Source organism: Syngnathus scovelli, chromosome 16 (assembly GCF_024217435.2).
Source record: "Syngnathus scovelli strain Florida chromosome 16, RoL_Ssco_1.2, whole genome shotgun sequence".
Lineage (NCBI taxonomy): Eukaryota > Metazoa > Chordata > Actinopteri > Syngnathiformes > Syngnathidae > Syngnathus > Syngnathus scovelli.
Genome location: NC_090862.1, coordinates 7,565,252 through 7,588,853, shown reverse-complemented (window position 1 = coordinate 7,588,853; position 23,602 = coordinate 7,565,252). Strand labels below are relative to the sequence as shown.

The 23,602-nt window shown below is 48.4% G+C and overlaps 4 protein-coding genes and 1 non-coding gene across 7 annotated transcripts; 4 read left to right on the top strand and 1 right to left on the bottom strand.

The window, feature by feature from the left end:
- The first annotated feature begins 33 nt into the window (after positions 1-33).
- pctp (phosphatidylcholine transfer protein) lies at positions 34-2,465 on the top strand. The gene is made up of 6 exons (XM_049745010.2): positions 34-204; positions 1,110-1,227; positions 1,533-1,612; positions 1,687-1,858; positions 1,936-2,003; positions 2,080-2,465. Exons 1-6 carry the CDS (start codon positions 73-75, stop codon positions 2,152-2,154), a joined length of 645 nt encoding a protein of 214 aa, XP_049600967.1. The 5' UTR covers positions 34-72; the 3' UTR covers positions 2,155-2,465.
- Positions 2,466-7,376: 4,911 nt separating this feature from the next.
- On the top strand, positions 7,377-9,889 carry nog1 (noggin 1). Its single transcript, XM_049745009.2, has one exon. The coding sequence runs from the start codon at positions 8,893-8,895 to the stop codon at positions 9,568-9,570; it is 678 nt and encodes a 225-aa protein (XP_049600966.1). The 5' UTR covers positions 7,377-8,892; the 3' UTR covers positions 9,571-9,889.
- A 1,967-nt stretch (positions 9,890-11,856) lies between these two features.
- On the top strand, positions 11,857-18,947 carry LOC125983606 (myosin phosphatase Rho-interacting protein-like). Of its 3 annotated transcripts, none has more exons than XM_068653490.1 (19): positions 11,857-12,109; positions 12,547-12,624; positions 12,707-12,772; positions 13,093-13,244; positions 13,324-13,408; positions 13,478-13,704; positions 13,839-13,956; positions 14,376-14,432; positions 14,498-14,566; positions 14,643-14,732; positions 14,801-14,904; positions 14,970-15,432; positions 15,510-15,608; positions 15,684-17,402; positions 17,549-17,696; positions 17,802-17,919; positions 17,991-18,150; positions 18,291-18,383; positions 18,547-18,947. In XM_068653490.1, exons 1-19 carry the CDS (start codon positions 11,996-11,998, stop codon positions 18,670-18,672), a joined length of 4,086 nt encoding a protein of 1,361 aa, XP_068509591.1. In that variant the 5' UTR covers positions 11,857-11,995; the 3' UTR covers positions 18,673-18,947. The 3 variants fall into 3 exon arrangements, with proteins under 3 accessions (XP_068509591.1, XP_068509590.1, XP_049600938.1); XM_068653489.1 differs by having other exon boundaries at positions 12,704-12,772; XM_049744981.2 differs by having other exon boundaries at positions 11,859-12,109; positions 12,704-12,772; positions 18,559-18,947.
- A 219-nt stretch (positions 18,948-19,166) lies between these two features.
- On the top strand, positions 19,167-23,007 carry LOC125983608 (uncharacterized). The gene is made up of 8 exons (XM_049744986.2): positions 19,167-19,215; positions 19,359-19,484; positions 19,800-21,619; positions 21,703-21,796; positions 21,880-21,968; positions 22,040-22,165; positions 22,247-22,340; positions 22,423-23,007. The coding sequence occupies exons 3-6, from the start codon at positions 19,802-19,804 to the stop codon at positions 22,076-22,078; spliced, it is 2,040 nt and encodes a 679-aa protein (XP_049600943.1). The 5' UTR covers positions 19,167-19,215; positions 19,359-19,484; positions 19,800-19,801; the 3' UTR covers positions 22,079-22,165; positions 22,247-22,340; positions 22,423-23,007.
- A 237-nt stretch (positions 23,008-23,244) lies between these two features.
- trnag-ccc (transfer RNA glycine (anticodon CCC)) lies at positions 23,245-23,315 on the bottom strand. The gene has a single exon. It is a non-coding gene; the product is annotated as a tRNA-Gly (tRNA).
- Positions 23,316-23,602: the final 287 nt, after the last annotated feature.

Here is a 23,602-nt window from a genome sequence, read left to right as displayed (position 1 = left end):
CGGCTTTTAATTTGGTGGTGGTAGTGAGCGGAAACCGATGGCATCAGCACCACTGCTTGTCAGTCTGCCGTCATGTCGTCGCTGCGCTTCACCGATGAAGACTTCGCGGCGGCTTGGAAGGAGCTGGACCAGCCGCAGCTGGACGGAGGGTGGGAGCTTTTCACCGAGACCATGGGCGTCAACATTTACAGACTTCTCGAGCAGGTTGCACATTCCCAAACACAATTTGCACGCCGTTTGGCACGCACTACCGGGTCCCACACAGCCGCAACAGAAACACTCCCATTAAGCGCTCCAAATCGGAAATAGTCCGAACCTGCTTTCTTTAAGTATCACCAAACTGCATTAGATGTAGTTAGAATTAAAATGTTGCCCCTCTCAAAATATAACGCATACCGAATCAAAAATATGATTGTAAATCCTAAATAATAAAACCCATATTTTTAATTCGGCATACGGTTGATAGGTTTGTGTACGTTTGATTTTAATGTTTGCACTCCCTGCAAAAACTACTGACGGAGTCAAAATGATTCCATACATCAATTCAATTTATATAATCCATCTGATGGAATCAGAGTGACACTTGAGCAGTGATTCATTTTTTTATGCATAATGATGCTGTCATAAAAAAAAACACAAACAGGTGAATTAGGTGCCTCCTTTCTGCTGTCTAGTGGTGGAGCATTTCATTATTCTATTGCTGGCAGCGGCAGATGAACAAAATAAATTGGCACCACAGCTTCCAGCAGCAAATTGCAGCAAGTGCTTCACTCTTGTGGCTAGTTGTCATTCATCCTTACACTTTCCTCGGCGCTGACGTCATGACGAGTCACAAAATAATCTCCAGTTTTAATCCCACTCATGCACTTTGGGATTAGTGGCAATACAGAAGGGGTGGGCTGTATGTTCCTGACCGGCCATCGTAATTGAAAACCACACGTTGTACAGAGACCATAAAAAAAATTAATAAAAAAAGTGTGAGAATAAATAAAATTTACACTGCAACTGTAACTATACTGTAAAAACCCATCCAAAACAATGACGTAAAAATGTGCATTTTTTTTCGTGATTGCAAGCAAAATTAAAAAAAAGTTCTCGTCTGTTTTCAGGAAACGGGTCTTTACGAGTACAAAGTGTTTGGCTCCCTGGCTGACTGCGAGGCGGATCTTTGCGCCGACGTCTACATGGACCTGGCCTACCGCAAGCACTGGGATTCCTACGTCAAAGGTAACCCAACGCCACACCAAGCCTCTGGTCCTCACTCCCGGTGAAAAATGTGCGCATGGTTGAAAACTCAAGTGTTTGGCATTCTCTTTGTCTTCATGCGTGTCTGCAGAAAGCGGCAGGTAAGATGCAGCCAGTCGGCTTGCTCACGTAGCCTCGTCCAGACCTAGAAGCCCGTTTGTTGCTCCGCCTCCTTTTCAAACTGCCGCAATTAGGACATCTTTAGAATATAACTTCATTTTCCTTCAGATTAAATATGAAAAAATAATTGAGTGGAATTTCTTGCTCCCTTTGCGCTTGCTTGTTAGAGCTGGTTGAGAAAGAGATTGACGGCCAGGCAGCCATCTACTGGGAGGTCAAGTACCCCTTCCCTCTGTCCAACCGAGACGTATCCTTCCCCTGAGCGTACCCGGCACGCTGCCTGGCGTCTTCGTGGCGTTTTCCTTCACATGGCGCATTCAGTACATCTACGTGAGGGAGCGCCGCCTGCTGGACGTGGACGGCAGGAAGATCTGGGTGGTCCTGGCCAGAAGCTCGCCCGAGACACCTTACCCGGAGAAGAACGGCGTGCTGAGGGTTAAAGACTACAAGCAGACCATCGTCATGGAGACCGACGGCCAAGCCGGAACCAAAGGTAACCCGAGGACGCAATCAGAGGCCATTATCAATAATCATCCATTCGTTTGATCATCATGCTCCTGAACTTTACAGTCTTCATGAATTACTTTGACAATCCTGGGGGGATGATTCCCAGCTGGTTGGTCAACTGGGCGGCCAAGGTAAGGACGACCTCGGCTTGTGTTTTCCAGCAGGCTTGTGGTGATGTCATGTGACCTTTGTTGTCCCGGTCACCAGAGCGGCGTTCCAAGCTTCCTCACTGACATGAAAAAGGCGTGTGCCAACTATCCGCTCTACTGTAACAACAAATGAAAACACTCGACGGCGCTGAAGGGCGTGGCGGCGGATGTCAGCTGTCGTCTGCATGATGTTGGATGTTCCTGCTGTCTTTTATTTACACACTCCCTTCTTTTATGTGCAATCTGAGCCTATTGGGGAGGCGCATTATAGCGGTTTCAAATGTGTTTACATTCAAAATCACATATGCAATGTAAATGATGACGTGTCAGAAATGAACTTTTGTGCTCCGCAAGCATCTTTACTCTACAAATGATCCCATTGTCATCCTCCTTGTTGATTGTGAAAAAAAATTCCACTCCAAGTAAACAAATATTTATTATAAAGCAACTGTGTATTCAATGAGACCTTTCACTAATATATATAGTATGCCAAATACGTAACATATTTTTGGGGGGGTGATGGCATTTTCCCATAGGTTCAAAGAGTAACGAAACATGAAAATATCCAAAAATGTCTCAGTGATTTCAAGTTAATGTTGAAAATGTGTCCAGTTGTAAAGTTTGATTAATATCTAGTGTTTCCATTTTTATGTCAAGTCTTGTATTTGCCAAAATAATCCCCCTAATTTATTTTAATTCGGGGCGCCATGCTGGGAACGGATGTGACGTCACGGTGTTTGCAAGCGAGCCAGTATCGCTTGCTTCTTAGTTTGACATCGAGACGTCGGTTAAATCGGATTTATCGGTTTCTTTATTTGCCTTCAGTCGGTTATAAAGTGCAAAAATGATTCAAATTCGTCAGAAAATGCCGCGTTGACGTTGAGAATGCAGCCGAGCCAAGACGGCTGACTGTCAACGCCGCCGCGTCACTTCTTTCAGGTAAAATGGATACTCTCGTGGCGCCTTTTCTTGAAAAAACAAAGATTGAACTCAACAAGTAGACTTTAATTGCTGTGTGCAGCCATGACCGCTAGATGGCAGTGATGCTTCAGGGAAGGCGTAGACTTTCATTGCTCTACGTTCAAGCAAACGGAACAGAAAAAAAACTTGTGTGGGATGACAGCAGCTATCGTTCGCTGTGTCTTGCATATATTTTTATGCTGTACTTAACATAACATGTCAATGAAAAAAAATTACAGCAAACGAACATGACAAAAAAAATGCAACAATGAAGAATATACCGAAAACCGGCAACCTTTATCTAACCATTTGGGGGTCAGAGGTCAGGGCCAAAAGTTTGCCAAATAAGATTCATCACTAAAAGTTATTTGGTTCCAACCATTGAAGGTCTCCTATTCCAGCATTGCAATCATCATTCACACGCAATTGAATTTCTCCGCAAATTGCAAATTGTCAAGTTGTAAAAGAGAAAGTCGCACAAGGCTGACTGAGTCCCTCCACTCCCCCCCCTCCACCCTTGCTGGACGTCAGCTCAGATTTCCCAGGTGCCTCTCTGTCTGCCAGACGTAACAAAATAACGTCTCTGCTGGCCAGCTTATTTTTCAAGCGCTTTGCTCTCTTTTTGCTCATTTCCTCACCAGATGATTACAGCAGATAGTCATGCGCTTCTTCTTCTGCTTCGCCTTCTTCGTCCATCACCTCATGCTCAATAGTGATGCTTTTGGAAAAGAATATTTTGAGCTACGGAATATGATGGCACTTTGTGATGAGTTCATTAGCCGTACCGGCAAAAACAGCTTGAAGCAAGCATGCTTGGCTTCATTGGACTTTTTGGAGTAGGTCTTTTCATTTCCTCAAAGTGATGTTATGCGAGCATCTTGCAACTGACAGTGAGAGAGTAGATGGGTGAGAACAGGGGTCACTGTAGCTTCTTCCAATGTGTGTGTGTGCGTGTGTGTGTGTGTGTAGTGACATGGCAATTTGGTGTGGAATGGCACACTGTCACCAAGGTTCAGTGATCAAAGGGGTGGCAGATTTTGTAGTGGTGTTGTGTGAGGGATTTGGGGGGGCGGGGGTCAGTATTACAGTTCACACCCCAGCGAGCCCTCCTTCACGTTTCCACCCTCGCCCCCCCTCTGCCGCGATGACTCCGCAGACCCATTTAATGGAGGGGAGGTTCACATTTGTGGCAGTTGGAGGAACCCCGAGGGGGCGACAAAGGTGTGTTGCGCAAATCTTCCGCTCAGCAGACTTTGAGTTGTTTGGAAGAGCACATGATTGTTTTTTTATTGCGTTAGTTTAGTCGAGTACACATCATTGGCCTGATAGCGGGGCGGGGAGTGTCTTGGTGGCCCCCGTGTAAACAGCAGATTTCAGGGCTCAAACAAATCCTGGCCAGCGTATCAGCTGGGACTATTCAAGGACATTTGGACAAAAGATACCCAAAAAATTCCAAGTCTCAATTGAAACCCTAATCCGGGCTCGAAACTCTCATTTAATCTGAAAGCAAATGTCTTTCCTTGCTGTTTGACCCCCTCGTGACCCTTGTGGATGTGATTTTAATCCACCACCTCAGTTTTGAGTGACGACAGCGCCTCCTGGTGTCGAGAGCTGAGACGAGTAAGCGCCTGGGTGGCACGCGGGGCCTCCCTGCCTGGCGCCCGCCTGTAATTTTACCTTCTCATTCATCAGCCACAGATATTAATAATAAAGCCACATCTGGATTCACTTTACTGTCTGACTCGAAACCTCCACGCTCCTCCAGCCGCTTTCTCTCTGGCTGGCCTCACAATCATTCAAACCTTCCCTGTGTAGGGCTTTCTACTAAGTGCACTTAGAAAGTCCCTAAAATGTTCACTAAATGGCATGTGATTGGGGTTCTCCCCATTTGTGGTGAAGAGCGACGCCGGCGCGGCAACGAGCCGCTGCCGCCATAGCACGGGATTCGCCAGAGCGGAGTAAATCACCGTGACGAGCTGTCAAGGTGGGGCCGGGCCACCGCCGCCGGCCGCCAGACTTGGCGGGCCGCCCCTAGCGCTCGTCCCGGGCCTGCCCGACCGGCGGCGGCGGCGGCAGGCAGGTGACAGAGGTCCGCTGTGTGCGAGCTCGCCACGACAGACAGCGGCTTCACTGCGCTTTTTCGCCGCCGAGTCGTCCGCGTGCATCACTCATCTGCTCATGAGTCAACACGCATGATGTCAGCCGGCCTCGCACACAACCAGACTGTATTAGCATAAAAGAGCTTATTTATTAAAGAAAGGTTGGAGGGGTGGGGCGCGGGTAGGGGGGGAAGGGGTGCCGGCTCTTTTCCATGCCGTGGACTGAGCTGTACCTCCCAGCGAGAGCCGCAAACAAGCTGCTAAAAACACTTAAGCGGTTCCCCCCGTGCAGAAATAAACACGGGCCAATTAGCGCTCTTATTTTTGGAAGGCGTTCAGCTGCCAGCGCGACTTGACAATGCGAGCACGCAGACCTGGCCCGACGGAGACGACTGGAATTTCAGCGTGGACACTCGTCGATGCACACACGCACGCTCTGTACTCAAGTACAGATACTCGAGTAGAAAAGAAGTGCTGAATCAAATTCTAAATAAGTACTGATGGTCGAGCTTTGGGTTAGGGTTGACTAATGTGTTAAGCAAAAAAATAAGTCATTACTTCTACAGTATGTGGTTTTTACAGAATTGTTAAAACAGTTGAATGTTTTAGTGCCACCTGGAAATATCCTCTGTCCACTATTGTTTACAAACATGATTAAAATATCTGAAAGACTTTCCCTTTCTCTATTGAAGTCTTTATTTACATCAAATTATCTTAAAAAACAATGTAACCAGTATGTTACGTCATCAGAGAAACACCTGAAGAATCGACTTTGATACAGAAATGATACGTCTGTGTCGATTCTCTCTCAATTAGGTCACGGTCATCTGTGGATAGCATTGATGTGTTTCCACTTTGTTCCTTCCCACCACTGCGGATGAACAGAACAATCGGGCCACTATTATCCCGCAAGAAAGATTCTTGATTTATGAAGTGCCAATTGGGAGCAGAGTCTCGGCGGAACGCGGGGGGGCGGACGCCTGGGTACAAGCAACCGTCTGTCAGGAACGGCCGAACTTTCCACGCCGACGGGTCTTCGGCCGACCCACGTAAACGCCGGTCGGACACCGTTGCGAACGGGGACGCCCGCTGTTTCACCGCGCCGCTTGTCAGGCTCCATTTAGGATCCCGGCAGGTTGATGGAGAGCCGAGTCATCCATCAACGGCGTTGGTGTTTTTCTAGATAGCGCTCAAATAAAGACACGCCGCCGGTGGGAGTCACGCCCCGTAACGCTGTGACCACCGTTCCGCTCGTGAAAGTTTGTTGCGTCTGAGGGCCTCGTCGGCGTTCATTTTGGAGTCGCCATTAAGGAATACTTTCAAGTGTGTTTTAATACCGTGGTTGGCTTTTTTTTTAAAAAAAGAAAGTTGCTGCGTATGGCGTCTGGAAGGCATCCCTGTGATAAATGGGGCTTCACTGTTGATTAATTTGAAGTGTCATAACTTTGCTAAATTGCTTAAATTGGTGGCGGTGATGTGAGTTGGCGTCGCACAAGCAGGAGTGATGGCGCGCTTGTGTAATGGACGAGGAAGGAGGGGGGGAGCAAAGTGCTAAACAAACTAGCAAATGACAAACCTCGGCAAGCGCCAGAGTCAACAGCGGCGGGCCAGCCTGCGTGTGTTCAGCTTGAGGCCGCAATTAGCCGCGGGTGTGAAAGTCGGCAGGCGAGCAGATAAGAGCGCTCGCTCCGCGCCGCTTTTGTCTCCTTGAGGACGCGCTCGCTTTGTTGGCTTCTGGTGTTTGCGTCTGGCCGATGACAAAACAGCAGGGGAAAGAGCGGCAGTCAACCTTCGCTCAACGATCCATACAATACGTGAAGAAGCACCTTGTCGAGAAAGAAACTTTGGGAAAATGATTAGTTTTGTCAAGGGTGTCCCACAAGAATCAATCTCAGGTCCCTGTATTCTTCATGTAAAGAAGTAAAATGATAAAAACACACTTTTGGAAGTATCCTTTAAATGTCTCTTCTCACGCTCTCGCTGTCAAGAAGTGTTTGAGTATTAACGCACTTCCAATTTGTTCAAATCGTATCTCACAACCCCATCCTGTACGTAACCACAAAACAAAAACAAAACAAAAATCTTCCTTTAAAATATCTTGTCAGATGTGTCACACAAGGTTCAGTCTTGGACCCAATCCTCTTCTGTCTTCATATAAGCAAGCTACCATCTTCGTGTTAAGGCTGTGAGGTCATTATATGTGCAGATGATATTATAATTTTTGTAATGGGTAAAATCATTCTGAGGCTGCTGCCCAGCCTCCAAAGCTCATGCGAAATGTTATGTTAAACATTGCAAACTGGTTGAGTAACTGTCATTTATACAAATTATACTCCTCAAAAACTGCTGCCATGTTTGTTTGCCAAAACAAACCATGCACAGAACCTGATGTTTTTATTTCTGCACAGAGAATCCAAACTGTAAATCAGTGGTTCTCAGACTTTTGACACCAAGTAGCACCTAAAATAAATACTTTGCTTTCCAAGTAGCAACATTACAAATAACATTAAAATACAGTAGCGTAAAAGGCCCAAGTGTTCATCAAAAAGAAGATGGAGGTTTGATTCCCAAAAGGTATATTTATTATGATTTTAACTGTGGACAGTTCAACCACTAACATTACCATAAATTATAGGACAATATATTTAAAAAATCCTACATTTTTCTACTTAAAAATAACATAAATTTTAACTATATAGATATAAAAAATATAAAAATGTGACTATTCTTGTGAGATGAATTTGTTAGTTTTCTTGAGGAAAAAAATACTTATTTCCTATTATTAAATTTGAAAATTGCAACGCTTTTCTGTTGATATGCTGTCTAATTAATTTTCCTTTCGAGTGTGTCAGGCGTGCTCGATGTCACCGCTGTTCACGCCACGCTGACGTTTTCCAGACTTTTGGCCATCGTTTGGCCATAAACCAAAGCAGGCGTGAATTAGCTCATTGACAAAGCAAACAAACGGGCATTTATCCGTGCTGCGCCGCCAACAACCGAATCATTACGAAAACCATCCTCGAGTTTAGACAGCCTCGCGCTCGCCGCTGACACTTCACGACTCCCGCTTGCTCGCTAATGTTTACTCGAGAGCCAACAGGCGGCCATATTGTGTTGCCAGAGCCGCGCCGCCTGCGACTAATTCTTTCATTGACCCCGCTTGTAACTCTATTTACTTGCACCATCAATGGCGTTACTGTGGAGTTCCGCAATTCGAGGTGGGATATGGACTCAGATAAGGATTTCAATTAGCACAAATGTGCTACAATTGACAGCCGTTGGAATGCGTTGGACGGATTCAAATGAGCATGTTCACTTTTGAAGTATGCGTACAGTTCGACTGGATTTCCCCCTCCTCTGTCACGTGTGAGGCTTAGTATTAACGGTTGTTTCTCTCAGAAACGCGCCAAGTGTCATGGAGAAGCCGAAGAATCCAGCACATGTTGCACGCAAGCTCGCAGGCGCCACGAGAAGGATTTACGCATCTTAATAGGCCTGACCAATGCGAGACGGATGCGCTACTCGTTCCCAGCGCGCTGATTTAGGCAAGTCTGCAAAAGCGACAGGGAGCGTCCAACGTCCACCCCCCCACACGCCCACCAAGGAGGAGGTGTGGGAATGTCCTCCTCCTCCTCCGGCAGACAACAAGCGCGCATTGACCGCGCGGCCATCCAGTGACATCACGCGCGCCTCCCACCATAAAAGGTGTCGAAGCGGCGTCGGGACGGACGGACAAGCGCAACGGGCCCGCGAGGAGGCGTCCGCACGCTCAGCATGGACGCCTCTCACCCGTAATTGCGCATCGTGTCGACATGGACGGCAACCTGGCGGCCGTGTGCGCGGTTCTGCTCGTGTCAGTCGGCCTGCTGACAGAGCGCGTCGGTTGTCAGCACTACTTCCTGCTGCGGCCGGTGCCTAGTGACAGTCTCCCGCTCGTGGACTTGCGGGAGGACCCGGACCCTGCGCTGGACCCCCGGGAGCGGGACCTCAACGAGACGGAGCTGCGCGGAATCCTCGGGGACTTTGACAGCCGCTTTCTGGCGCTGGCGCGGCCGCCGCCCCCCGCGTCAGAAGAGGCGCAGGCTAAATCCGCCGAGCTGCCGGAGGTCGATGATGAGATGCGGCAGAGGCTGCCCAAGGAGATCCGCGCGCTGGACTTGGACGCGCAGATGCTGGGGCGCCGGCACAAGGGCGGCAAGAAGCTGAAGCGGCGCTTGCAGCAGTGGCTGTGGGCGTACTCCTTCTGCCCGGTGCTGCACTCCTGGACCGACCTGGGCGCGCGCTTCTGGCCGCGCTATGTGCGGGCTGGCAGCTGTCCGGCCAAGCGTTCGTGCTCGCTGCCGGAGGGGATGATGTGCAAACCTGCCGCGTCCGTGCACCTCACCGTGCTCAGGTGGAGATGCTCGCACAGGAAGGCGGGTCTCAAGTGCGCCTGGATCCCTGTGCGCTACCCCGTCATCACCGACTGCAAGTGCGCGTGCGCCACATAAACCGAATAACTGAATGGACGCCACACCGACAAAATAACATTATTTCTCTTCATGGGGGGAAAAGTCATCATGTTTAGCGCAAGGTGACTTGCTGCCATATTCCAGAATGTGGAACAAGTTTGGTGACCTATATGCACATGCCGTGTATCACTCAGCATTATTTGTAACCAGAGTGCGGATGCTCGCCTGGAAATGTTGTTTTTGTCAGAGGTGCATTGTGGATGACGAGTGTGCATCTTGTAAATTAAGAACTTTTTTTTGGGGGGGGTGCTATTTATTCTTTATATTCTTGCAATAAAACAAATGATATGATTTCAAATGCACTCGCTTGCCTTCTTCTTTGCACCTTCAGTGATGTTATCAGTGACACGCATCTGAGTTGAGACCGTCTCCCTGTCTTCCTGTACAGTATTTCCGTCCTCATTCAGTTTTTCTTAGTGTACTATGTTTTGAGAAAAACAATAATAGAACAAAATACAATCCTCCTTAAAAGAACATGCCAAAAACTGTGTGGGGGAGGTTTTTTTTGTTAACTTGGGATCAGCAGTCTAGACATATCTGGTCAGAGTTTGTTGGTTGCGTGGGGGCTTGCAGTCTGGCAGCGTGCCAGCTCGCGGCGCTCTCCCACACGCCGCCTAATTGGAATGTTTTCAAACATCGTCTACGTTCAAATGATGGCAGACATTTTTTGTCTGCCGTAAATTCTAGCGCTTTCGGGCGGCGGGTTCGGATGGCGGGCTATCCTGCCGTTTGATGTCCAGAGCTCGTTAATGGGAACTCGGGCTGGTATGCGAGGTCACGGCCTGCTTTGATGTCAGCCGCCGTTTGTAAAAGATCAGGAGGCGTGGCAACTTTTTACACCTTCTGCAGGTTGCAAAGGGCGAAAACTGGACGCGCGTTCCAGGAGGAAGCATCTCCAGACATCTGCAGCTCGTCCCTGGCTCAAATTGCGGAGGTGCTACGGTCATCCATGCCTTTTGCAATTTTTAGGGAGTGTTTTCCTATCAGTTGGTGGTGCTAGTGCACCTTTAAGTGTGTTTTAAGACAGAAGAAGAAATCGAAACATTCGGGGCAGTTGTTGAGAAAATGGGAGAATTTTTTTCAAAAAGCAGCCTGCGTTGGCGTCATATCAACATGGAGGTGAAAACCTATTTCAGATTTGGGTGTGGGGGGGGTTGCCAAGGAATTCTCGCTCAGCGTGTTTGAGCCGACCTTGCCGCCATCAATCAGATGGCGGGCCTGCTCACACTTTTTCAACTTCAGCCTTTCAAGAGGCCAAACAAAAAGTATTTTTCACACATAAATTCGCGTAACAACTAAAAAAAACATGTAACAGCCAGTTTAGTCTATATTGTCTTAATAGCAAGGATAAAAAGTGGACACATTAAGCTTAAGGTTTGAAGGATGCGGAAGACTCAGACAGATTCCCATCCGAGGTTTTGGAACTGTCAGACTTGAGGACTCCGCAGCCGTGACGGATGTTGAGCGAGATAAGACGGACGAGCGGCTTTGTTGTCCCTTAGCAGAGCTGCTCCTCAATATCAACGCAACTTTGTTGATTTAGAAACCAGCGAGCCCTGATCGGGTTTCCAAACTTTCCCTTTGAAATGGAAGCGCAGGAGACACTCCCCCGTCCCCTGAGGTTCTCCAGTGGCCTCCAATATCCCTGGACAGTCCAAACATGTACATTTAAAAGTCAAAGTAGAGACTATGATAATCAGATTTGCTTCTTTTTTATACAAATTATTATTTTCCATCAAAAGCCCTTTCTCAGTCTTATTTTGCTGTATTATAGTTTTAGGTGTCCCAAAAGCAAAGAATATTGGCGTCAAAGTCACTTTTGTGCTTGTTTCATGTCACAAAATGTTGTTTTTCGCCACTTTCTGCTTAGAAACTGGTGACACGTGCTTAATTAGTGATGGTTAAAAAACGACATATAAAAATAATGCTATTTTGGGAATTTCAGGTGGTGGTCAAATAGTTAAAAATGTCCCGCAGAGGACAACTGATATCATGTTGTGACCTCGATGTACTATTTTTAATTTATCGCGTTAAAAAATAATGGCAGCTGTTCAATGAAGCCTTGGCTTTCTTGAGCAACAGCGCCATCGAGTGGCTCCGAAACTCTTCACAAGTTTTCCTGACGTGTAGTCTTTGGTGGCAAAATTACTCAATCTCTGTTCTTAATTTAAATATATTTTCTGTTACAAGCGGTCATTCGAGTCCAAGCACTATTTTGTGAGTTTTTAATCGTGTGGTGACGTCACGACAGTGACGTTACGCTCGTGACGTAGCCAGTCAATTTACGTGCGAGTGACAACGAGCGGAGGACACGAGAGACGAACAGAGCGCAAGACAGCGAAGACAGGAGGGCAGTAGAAATACCCACAACAACAACAGCAAAAAAAAAAAAAAGAAGAAAAAGATGTCGAACGACCCGTGCGAGAAGTTTCAGGCGAACTTTTTCAACAAAAGCAAGTGTCAGAACTGCTTCAAGTCACGCGAGCTGCACCTGCCCGCGCACCCACGAACGGAGCACGTAAGGACAAAACCAAACGTTGTATTTTGAAAGCCTTCGACTCATTACTTTCCAATTAATGTTCGCTTTATTGAGCTAATGCTGCATCGCTTCCTTCAAGCCGAGTCACGTGATGTCCTCTTGTAATATGGAAATGTTCTTCACAGGTGCTACCAAGCACCTCCTAGTTTAATATGGCACAATTAAGCTTCATTGATGTTTTTTTTTTTTTGAGGTGATAATAGCACCTTGGACTTCTTTTGAGTTTCATATCTAAGAACCGAAACAATTGGATCACGGCTGGTGCTATTCAGAACCATTAGGAAGGATCCTACATAGTACCCAAAAGTAGATTCCCAATGCAATGGGTGATTCATTTTGCAAAGTGGCCACATTAAAACTGGAGCGCTTGAGCTAAGTTAACATGTTAACTTGCAAAATATTGAATCCTTGTGCAGGCCAAGGCCCTGTACGCCGGCTGGCTGTGTTTGGCACCTGAAGGGGCTGTCTTTGACAAGACTCCGCACAGATCACGGGTAAGGCGGTGCCGTCTTAACACTGTGATGATGATGAAGATGATTTTCTGACCCACCCCGGAACCTCCTTACGCTCCAGCAGAAATGGCAGCGTCGTTTCTTCGTCCTGTATGAAGACGGCGTTGTGACCTTCGCACTGGATGAGCTGGTGAGGCGGGCAGCCATGTTGCTCCAGATGTTTCACAGGGGATTTAGGATTAGTCCCAATGCTAATGCACATGCACCCCCTCCTTCTCCTCCCCGCTTTAACCTTTACAACCCCCTCAAATGTTAATTCAGATATTAAGTCATACAATATTATCTGCTCAACATTTTTGACAAAATGTTTTCATCAGAGCCGCAAGTAAACATTTCTAGGTGGTTTTCTTTTTGTGTTGATTTGAATCTGTCCTTTATTTTTTTTTATTTTTATTAATGAATGAAGGCTGAGGTGGATTTTTGATGTCTTGTTTGTTTTCTGTCCACCAGCCCAGCACCTTACCTCAGGGCACACTAGACATGAATGCGTGCACGGCCGTGTTGGATGCTGAAGTGCGCACGGGCCAGAAGAACGCCTTGTGCATCGTCACCGCACGTCGGCAAGTCTTTGTTCGTGCCGACAACAAGGACACAATCAGCGGGTACGTGCGCGATGACGCTCCGCTCACTTTCTGTCTTCTCCGGCCTTTTAATGTTCTCATGCTTGGGCTCTCCTGCCAGATGGCGTGATCAGCTAGCTGCCTTCATGCAGGCCAACGGCAACAACGTCAAGAAGAAGCGCAAAGTGGACATCATCTGCGTGCAGGTACGAAATGAAAATTCTCAACATGGTCACGTCAGCGTCTTCAACTTAAGCACTCTTCTCCTCTGACAGGCTCCGTCACCCGCCAAGATGGCCGCCCCAGGCCCCACTTTTCAAGCGCTAGTGCTTGCAGATGGCCAACATCAGGAAGACCAACAGGTTGAGAAGATCCCGTTCTGGAATGTCACAGGGGGCCACGCCCTCACAACAGGTGAAGTCCAAGTCCAAAGTTTGCATCCATGCGGAGATCTGACTGAGCCGGAGAGCAAGTCCATCCAAACTTGTGCTAACAACCTAAGGTGACTACCAATCCAGTTCTTGCTCTGAAATCAATCAATCAATCAATCAATCAATCAATCAATCAATCAATCAATCAATCAATCAATCAATCAATCAATCAATCAATCAACGTTGATGCTCGTCACGTTTGCAGCTGCGACTTTGCAGCGGGGAAGCTCTCGATGAGTGGCGAGGCGTCCGAGCCGGAGCAGGAAGTGAGGATGTACTCGTCCAGGTGTGGCAGGAGTGACGCCCGCACCTCAGAGCGAGAGGTAAACGCTTGCAGATGACTTTAATCAGTCCTTTTATCAAATAAACATGAATGCTGTCCACAAGTTCTGTAGTGGAAGTCATGTGACCAAACACTGCATCCCCATTGGTTCCGTCGCACTCTTGTCAGATGGCAGCTGTTGGCATCTGTACAGCTTCTGGCTGGATGCCGCTTTGATCGAGACCTGAGTGCGTGTCAGCATTTTCTGGACCGGCTCTGGACAGCTTTTTGGATTACAATCTCCAAAAAGCTTCCAGTGCTCGGTGCAGTGATCCAGTGGAGCAATGTCCCCCCCGTGATGCTCTGTGATGGGCTAATCCTCACTGCTGAGCACCCCACGCAAATGCAACCAACTGTTCCACTTGACTTGAAATAACGACAACATTGTAATTTATTTCATCAAATGTGTCTTTTTTGCAGCCAGATTTGTTAAACTTCAAAAAAGGTTGGCTGGTCAAGCTGGATGATGACGCTCAGGTGAACAAAAATCTTTTCTTGTTCAAGCACTGGAGTGTGTCAACTTTGTATTTGTCGCTCTCTAGTGGAGGAAGTACTGGTTCGTCCTGTCTGCTGACTGCCTCAAGTTTTACAAGGACGCAGCGGCTGAGGAGGTTTGTCGAAACGCAGCTTTTCTGGGTTATTTTGCTTCTCGTTTTTGTGCCATAACGTTTTCCTTCCTGCCGCCAGGCTTCGGAGCAGGAAGGCGAAGTGGACCTGAGCGAGTGCTTCAAAGTGACCGAGCAGCAGATCCACAAGAACTATGGCCTCCAGATTCACGTAAGACACTTAATTTTTTTTTCTTCTTCCCAAACGTAAACTTTTACGCTTCTCTCAACATCTTGCAGACTCCGAAAAGCATCTTCACGCTGTCGGCCATGACGGCGGGAATACGTCGGAACTGGATCCAAGCACTCATGAAAAACGTGCACACTGCTCCTGATGTCACCGGGTAACTTGTTTACGACTTTCGTAGGATGAAACGACTAGTCGCTAATCATGTGACACGTGTTGCAGTTTGTCTAGCTCAGTGGTGGTCCTCAGTCCGAACCCAGAATCTTTGGTCAAACCGGACGTGGCTCCTGATTGGTCGGAGTCAGATCGGCGTTCCAAGCCCCGGAGCGTTCTGGAGCGAAGGCGGGAAGGTCGCTACAAGACTTTTGACTGGACCGACTTTCGGCCTCCCGGCAGATCGATGGATGTCGATCGGTCTCCGGCCCCGCCTCCTCCGCTGTACGGCGAGCTGGAGAAGAAGAAGAGAAGGGAGGCCCGGAGGAGGCGCTACGAGAGCATCCTGGGTTTGCCTCCCGGCCGAGAGGTGATGGGCGATGCGGCGGCCGCCGCCGCCAGCCTGAAGGATGAAATGGAGGCTTGCTGGAAGCAGGTGGAGATGAAGAACTCTCTGCGTAATGCCAAGATCCTCCACATCAACGACGACGACAACAACAACGCCGACGCCTCGCCCGACTACAAAAAGGCGGTCAGTACACGACTGGCTAGCATGCTTACTAACTTACGATACCAAAGTAGCTAACTTAGTTGTTTGTATGTTGCAAGTTTGAGGATCTCAAGTGTCAACTGGAATTGTCAGAGCGCAGCCGACTGGAGCTGGAAGCTTGCCTGAGCATGTGGACTTTTTATCACGCCAGGGCAACGGTAAACGCTCATCTTCTCAACCCAACGTTATGACCGCATCAAGTCACATTTCCTTCTCTCTTGTCTTTGCCGAAGTCGGAATGTGTTCACACATCCGGTGATGATGTTCACTCTCTGGGTGAAAGTCCGGCAGTTGGAACCCCAGGAAGCGGAATTCCCGAGCACCGGCGTCTTGTCGACGACACGCCCGCAACGTGGCCCGATGAGAAGGACGAGCATTTGGTTCCCGTCTGGTGCGAGAGCTTGGCCTTCACGATGTCAGACAGCTCAGACCTTCAGACTGACCCTGAATCTCCAAACGAAGCTCTGGACATGGATTTCACGTGTGACCAAGGTGAGCTTCCCAGCACGGACGGTCCGCCGTTTCCGGACTCCGAAGGGGATTGCCGGTGTATAGCGATGAACGGCGTGGCCGAGGCAGGCGGCGACCAGCCGGAAGCGAGAAAGCTCTTTCAGGAAGTGGAGATCCTGAGCGGTCAGAAGGAAGCCCTCAACCAGCGCAATCAAGAAATGCTCAACCAGCTGAGCGAGGCCGACCGCGAGATCCAACGTCTCAAGGAAGAGCTCAGTCTCAGGTGTCCTAAAAAGACGGAGGACCTGGAGCGGGAACTTCTGGAGAAGGACCAGCGGCTCATGGAGGCACAGGCCCGTATCACCTCCCTGGAGGACAGGCTGGGAGACGCCGATATACTCCTGCAGCAGCGAGAGGAAGACCAGGAGGCTGGCGTGGCGAATGACGGGGTCGCAGGCGTGGGAAAGGCTGAGGGCTTCCTATTGCGATGCTTCCAAGCCACCGAGGCCAGGCTGACGGAGCTCGAGCGGAATCTCCGCCAATCAGAGCTCAGCTGCAGGCGGCTCCAGACCGAGAACAGAGCCCTGAAGGAAGCAAGGAATCTCCATGGACAAAACAAAGCCGACTTTCCAAGGCCCGCTCCCGCAGACACCAGAAGGCAGCAGATGCTGAAGTGGAGCTTGCTCAGGTGGAAGGTTCTGGACAGGTTCTTGGATGTTGTCGATAGACTGGAGGCGCAAAAGGAGGCGGGGCATCCGTCCGCTTCCTGCCAGCTGAAACTGGAGGAGCTTTGCAGCGAGCTGATGGATGGCGTCAACGCCAACGCTTCCCACTCACAGGAACAAGATGAGGAGCTTCTCAGTGACGTGGCACCCCAGAAAATTCTGGAAAATCAAATACTGACGTTGGGGCGGAACCTTCTCAGGGAAGATGACAGCCCCGCCGGTTTGGATGGGAAACTCAAGGAGAACATTCAGCAAGTTCTAGGGAATGCTCAACGTTCCAACGCATCAGAAAGCAACGGGACATCGGTGGATGGCGAGCAACCCGACGTGCTGGACAACAGCGGTGTGGAATTTCTGGGGATGATTGTCCAGATCTTCTCGTCCTGGATCAACGTGGTGTCCTCTGACACGCAGGACAAAGTTGGGATGACGGCCGAGCATTTGCGCGCCACCTTCCTCTTCTCCACCGAGGCGGCCTTCTGCTGTCACATGACCAGCAAGTGCGACCGCCTGCTGGAAGAAAATGCCCAACTGCAAAGGCGACTTTCCCACACTGAGAAGCGAGTTGCTAGCGTCGACGCCGGCTGCCAGACGCAACAGGAAGCGCAAGAGGAACAAGGAGAAGAAGGAGGCCAGGAAATGGCAAGACAACAGGAGGTGGGTCGAGTGGCTGCGCTGGTGGATCGTGTGAGTCATCTGGAGGAGGAGCTGTCAGTCACCAGACAGAAACTGAGCTCAGATCGGAGGCGACATGACGAGGAGATGCGCAACTTGAAGGTAGGGGCCCACAAAACACCTTCAAGGAGCTTCATTGAAGATTCTAAATTGTCCATGTTTACAACAAATTATTTGCGTCATTATTGATGTCTGGTACCTTTGGTTGCTTTGGTCTTTATGTATAACTTCAACTTTTTTTTCATCAGGCGGAGTGCGAGCGTGGGTTGGCCACCATGGAGGCGTGTCACGTGAAGGTGGCCGAGGAGCTGCAGCAGCGACACCTTCAGAAAGTTGACTGCCTCCTGGCCGAGAGAGACAGGATGCTGAACGAGGAGGCGGTCGCCACAGCAACCGGTGAGATGCTCCCTTGCGTGTGTGTGCGTGTGTGTCGACAATGGGAAGCGGCTGGTCAAAACATGGAAAATTATGAGTCTTCAATTTGCTGTTTGTCGGGGTCAGCCATCGAGGCCATCGAGCGCGCTCACAGCGTCGAGCTGGACAAAGAAGTGCAGAGGAGATATCAAACGCTCAATGTGACAGGCAATGCGCTCATGGAGGAAGTCTACAAGCTCCACAGGTACCTGCCAACAGCAGCCTGTTAGCATGTTAGCGTGTTGCGCATCAACCTGTGTGTTTGCATACCCGCAGTGAGGAGCTGGCGTCCTGTCAGCGGGAGCTGGAGGATCTCTCCTATGGGTTCACCCTCAAGTGTGTGGAGATTGGTCAGATGACTCAGGAACTGGATGAGTTGAGGAAAACGCTGAGTCAGCAGCAGCAGGAGAAGCAAGACCTGATGGACCAAAACCAGGTACTAAACTGCAAAAAAATTGACCTAAAATGATTGGTGGAGAGACAATATTGTCAAATATCTGCAGACTGTCGTTTTTGGCGGAAGAATTCGGTCTCTACCCCGTGGGAGGAGCATTATTTTAATATGTCGTCTTACAGGAGCTGAGCACGCACCTGGCAGCCGAGGTGAGTCGACTGATCGAACGGGACGTACTTCCTGTAAATCAGGACGAACACATTTACAAGATGGAGGTGAGTAAACTAAATGGCAACCATACTTTATACTGAATAAATATACGTATCTCACAATGCATTACTATACTGTAAAGAATTTTTTAGGGAAAATGTAGGAAATATCTAGGTCCACTATAGGGGAAAAATATTATTGGGGGGAGAAAGGAATGAGTAAATTAAGGTGTGCTTGCAGCTCCTGCTGCGCGTAAAGGAGAGCGAGCTCCAGAGCATGAGGCGACAGGTCGCCGTCCTGCAGGACAACCTGCTTGCCGGACATCAGATCCGAGTTAATTGGAGTGACGAATAACGACACAGGAAGAAGCAGGTCGGAAATTCTGCTGAAGCCTCTCATGTATCATATAAATTATCTCTGTATATCATTTTTTTCTTAGGCAATTCTTGAAGGTTAGTTGTGTTGTTTTGTACATTTTCTCCATGGTGTAAATATTTCTTGCTTATTCTGTCAATTCTGCTTGGAAAATTCTCTTGAACGCATAAGGAAATTTCATATTTATTATTTTATTTGAGTCGCATATTTATTATTTCCTTGTGTTTCACTCACAATAAAGACAAAAAAGTGAACTGTTTCTTGACTCAATAAAAAAAGCATCCTGGGATGACTGTCAAGGTGGTGTTGGTAAAAAAGCAAGTATTTTCACATTAGTATTTTAAAACAAAATATGCATTAAATATTTTAGCTGAGGTTATTTTGAGGTTTATACCAATCGTCAATCGCCTTGTTTCTTTACTCTTACTTTGGAAACAACACTACGTCTTCCGGTTTTGTTGTATTTGTTTGACGACGTGATGACAGCTTTTGTCACAACAACAACATCATCATCTTTAAATAGTGAGTACCCATTACAACACCGTATTATTCAGATTTGATTAATATTAGCCGTTTACCGCATGTCTTGTAGGCGGCTTCTCGTTGTGATGACAAAAAAAAAAAACATTGACGACGTGTACGCGCTATGCTATCTGTCCGGCCAGTTAGCATGCTAAGCAACTAGCATGGTGTGGGCTGGTTGGTGGCCCTGCTGAAGCCGGCGGAAGAGGTTCGTCAGCGTGGAGAGCCTGGCCCGGGACCCGGCCGGAACCCCTGCACCACAGCTGCTGGTAAGAAAGTCCACTTCGGCATTTGCTCAAAAATAAAATAAATATTACTTTTTAATGAGGGTTACGTGTAAAGTTACGTCGCTGTTTGGTTTTGACCATTTAAATTCTTAGCTCGTATTGTAAATAACATGAACATAGAATTAAAATTGTGTATAAAAACGTATAAAACGAGAAACTAACTAGAGGAAAAAAACAGACAATTGCTTGAAACTGCTCATCAAAGTTGCTATTTTGATCAAAGAAAATTACAGTCTATTGGAGCTGCTATTGTCTGTATGACCACCATATCAAACTGCAATCAAATTCGTGTTTCAGCAATGGAGGCGCTCCCGTCTGAGCCTTCCGTCATGGCCGTCGACCTATCCAAGAGCTTCTCTGCAACGTCCCGGACCCGAAACCAGCGCACCCCTGCCTCTGACCTTCCCACCAAGCCTGAGTGGTACCACAGATGTCCGACCGGCTCGTGTCTGGATTCCTCATATGGTACCGGGAGCTACGAACGGGAGGACGGTGTGGAGCCTAGCCATGTGAGCGCCGGGCTCCCGCAGGGCGTGTACCGCGATGGCGACCTGTGGTGTCCCGGCTTCTACCAGGCGGGTGCCAGCTGCGAGGACGACAGCGACAGTGGCTCAGACGTCATCGTTTTGCTGGCAGCCTCCAAAGAACCTTTGCTCTGCGCCTCCTTCGTGGCGGATGGCGTGCGGCGCATAGTGGAGCCACTGCCGCCCACCCCATCCTTGCCGGGATGCTGCCAGCAAACGCTCAGCTTGCAGAGTAGTGACACCTCGTCATCAGAGGAAGAAGAAGAGGAGGAAATGGAGGAGGAATCTGAAAGCTCGGCGGACATCCCACCGCATCACGCGAGACCTGTCGTCCTACTCGCGGACCTTAGCACCGACTACGCAGTCTACGACGGTGCCACGCGCTCCCAAGCTGACGTGTTGAGCGACGATAGTGACGTGGTCGAAGTCCCAGCCACCCAGAGCACACGGAAGAGGCTGACACTTCCTCCAAATAAAATTCAGGACAAATCCGATTCCGTGGGACGGAAGCGCAGTGTCCGAATCAGAGCAAATTCCATGCAGACGTCCTTGTCGCCCTGGAGCACACGACACCGTCTCGCGAGAAGCGTAAAGAAAGACGCAGTGGGCGTTTACTACGAAAGCTGCAACTCTGATGACGCCACGGGTTATGCACTGGAGAGCGACGACGATGCTCATGGGTGCCACACCGGCAGAGAGTCCGACAGCTCCTGCCAATCCTGGGACCTCAACCAATCTCATGAAGCTCAACAACACCTCGCCGCCGACAAAGCTGAGGACGCACGAGAAACCGATCATGTTAACGAATCAGACAGCTTCCCCCTGCGCCGCGTCACCAACAAAGCCAACACGGCTCGCCAAGGTCACACTGGTGAATCGGATGATGCTCTTCAACGTCACGTCCCAGACAATTCTGATAACACTCGCCAACGACACGCTGCCAACAAATCAAATAACTCTCAGCGGCGCCGCGTCACTAACAAATCTGCCGACACTGGAAAAAGAACTTCAAAGTCATCGGCGGTAGCTAAAAAATCTGTGAAGAGACAACGGCGCAAACGTAAGGCGTGGTGTCCACCGTCGTCTCTTTTCTCGCCGCCGGAGCCTCAAATCAAATTAAGGTGCACTGCCATGCAAGAAGTGGCCAAGAAGAAGAAGACATTGGACAACTTTTGCCCGTTTGTGCGAGTGCGGCAGCACGGCAGCTTGCGGCCAAACGACGTGACGGTGGTCAACCAGCAGGACCAGCTGGACGACTCACTCCAAAAACAACAAAACGCCGCTCGCTCTTCTGGCGTCATCCCCAAAACATCCTGCTTCCGTCTGGGTCGACTTAAGGACGCTGGCGACGCAACGCCGCTGTGCTGCCTGTGTGGTCGCCAGGCCAACGGCGATGGGTTAGGTGACCTCCACGGGCCGTACTTTCCCGCGTCGGGCCGGCCCGCCGAGTTGCTGGAACGCGGTGACGCCGCCGCCCACCAGCTTGATGAGCGCTGGGTCCACTCAGACTGCAGCGTGTGGAGCGGCCAAGTCTTCCTGGTGCGAGGAAACTTGTACGGCCTACGGGAGGCGGAGCAGCTGGCGAGCCACACGGTGGGTCCAGTCTTCTTTGTCTTTTTTGTCTGCCTGTGATGACATCATCTTCTGCTAATCAGTACTTCTACTCCCTCTGTCAGATTTGCTGTGGGTGTCATCTGTCAGGCGCTATTATGGGATGTTCGCACAAAGGCTGCACACGATCCTTTCACTACGCCTGCGCGCTACCCTCAGGTACCACCTGAGCGTATGCGTCTGTGTCTGATGTGTGTGCACGTGTGTATTTTACATGTGAACGTGCGCACGTGTGTTTTCAGGTTGCGTGCTGAACGAGGACAACTTGTCACTCCGTTGTTCACAACATCACATGACCACGTGTCAACAACAACATGACGGACACGCACGGGTGCGTTGATTTGTCTGAGCGTGTGTGTTTGTGCGTGTGTGTTGACATGAGTGTCGCATGTGACGCGTCAGAGGAAAAGTTGGCGAGCGGCGCGGCGTCACGTCAGGTGACAGACGGAGGCGACCTTTCATATCACTGACACATGATTGACACATGGAATCACATGACTCAACGTCGGCGCTCCGCAGTCATCACGCGTAAGTAATCGGACTACTTCGGTAACTAACACAAAAAAATACAAATTTCTCAAGTTTGCTTTCTTTTGCAAACATCCTCAGGCGGCAGGGCCTTCTCTGACCACGCCCACTCTCCCGTGACATCATCAAACCCAGCCCGAACATCTGTGTACGTCAGCGCCAATCAAACTTTACGGTACCGTTTGCCCTCCAGTTCAAGTTTTGTGACGGTTGTCACATTTTTGGGTGTGTGCATTTATTTCGCATGTGTTTTTCAGGTGACGCGTTGACGAGCACGACAAAGGTTTCAATACAACAGCAAATTTCAATGCGAGTTGCCTTTTTGTATCACTCAATGTTTGTTTGACGCTGATTTGCAAATTTTCTTCACTTTTTAACTTTTATATCAAGTTTTAGAACTCCTGTATTTTCAGATTTTTGTTTTGAAGTTTGACCCATAAAAGCTTGAGCAATATCGATTTTATTACCAAAACCTGATAACGAGGGCAGATTCTCAATCAGTGCAAAAAATGATCTAGAAAAGTTATCTTCCATCTCTGATTTAAAAAAAAAAAAAAAAAAAATTCAAATTTATTGACCAGTGTTCTTAACTGTTCATAAGTCCAGTATTATTTTTGTTATAACTGTTGCTTGGATACGCATCATATAGTCTCGTCACCATCATTTAAAATGACTACATTATGATGTCACATCTGTTGTATATGTTCGTTCGAAGATCAAATACAGGAGATCACTTATGAGTAAAGATTGCTTCCATGTTTATTTTGAATGAACAAGCAGGTCTTGCTCACTGCAATTTGTTATGATCTCACACACCAATAAATAACATGAGAATGAATGAATCTCAGTGTGTACCGGCTAGTGTTCACTCTTCATCACATCCGACATCTTAAATTTGCAATATTTTAGGAACTACAGTACATGCATACAAGCAGCACACATCTTTTTTAACAATACATTGTAGTATGGATTCAACCAGTTATAAGTAACTACGTAAACAAGAAACAATGAGTCACTAAAAGCATGCAATGGATCCCGAATAGCACAGTGCCAGTTAAATGTGAAACAGGACAAAACCGTGCGCCGCCCGGGAATCGAACCCGGGTCGCAAGAATGGGAATCTTGCATGATACCACTACACCAGCGGCGCTTTGATGTCTTCCTCAGGAAACTAGTCTTTATATAAATAATTGTATCACATCTAATATATTTCCCTGTGGCATGTTAAGCACGTTGGAAAAAAAATATATATATATATGTATTCACATCCTGTTTTTCGTAATGTACTAGCGGTATTCCCCCTCGCTGACATGTTGTCAATTACAAACATTGACCACTAGATGTCACTGCCCACATTTGTTCTCGTCTCCTAACTTGTTGACCACATCTCTACTTTGAACACTCTCAGCAAACGTCTCAAATACTAACCACATTCAG

Bases quoted from the DNA above. Each gene is read 5' to 3' on its own strand.
- LOC125983608 (XM_049744986.2), top strand. From the start codon at position 19,802: ATGGAGGCGCTCCCGTCTGAGCCTTCCGTCATGGCCGTCGACCTATCC. The intron at 21,620-21,702 runs GTGGGTCCAGTC...TCCCTCTGTCAG, and splicing joins AGCAGCTGGCGAGCCACACG to ATTTGCTGTGGGTGTCATCT. The intron at 21,797-21,879 runs GTACCACCTGAG...GTGTGTTTTCAG, and splicing joins CGCCTGCGCGCTACCCTCAG to GTTGCGTGCTGAACGAGGAC.
- LOC125983606 (XM_068653489.1), top strand. From the start codon at position 11,996: ATGTCGAACGACCCGTGCGAGAAGTTTCAGGCGAACTTTTTCAACAAA. The intron at 15,609-15,683 runs GTAAACGCTCAT...TCTTTGCCGAAG, and splicing joins TTTATCACGCCAGGGCAACG to TCGGAATGTGTTCACACATC. The intron at 17,697-17,801 runs GTGAGATGCTCC...TGTCGGGGTCAG, and splicing joins GGCGGTCGCCACAGCAACCG to CCATCGAGGCCATCGAGCGC.
- nog1 (XM_049745009.2), top strand. From the start codon at position 8,893: ATGGACGGCAACCTGGCGGCCGTGTGCGCGGTTCTGCTCGTGTCAGTC.
- pctp (XM_049745010.2), top strand. From the start codon at position 73: ATGTCGTCGCTGCGCTTCACCGATGAAGACTTCGCGGCGGCTTGGAAG. The intron at 1,613-1,686 runs GTATCCTTCCCC...TGGCGCATTCAG, and splicing joins TCCCTCTGTCCAACCGAGAC to TACATCTACGTGAGGGAGCG. The intron at 1,859-1,935 runs GTAACCCGAGGA...TGAACTTTACAG, and splicing joins CGGCCAAGCCGGAACCAAAG to TCTTCATGAATTACTTTGAC.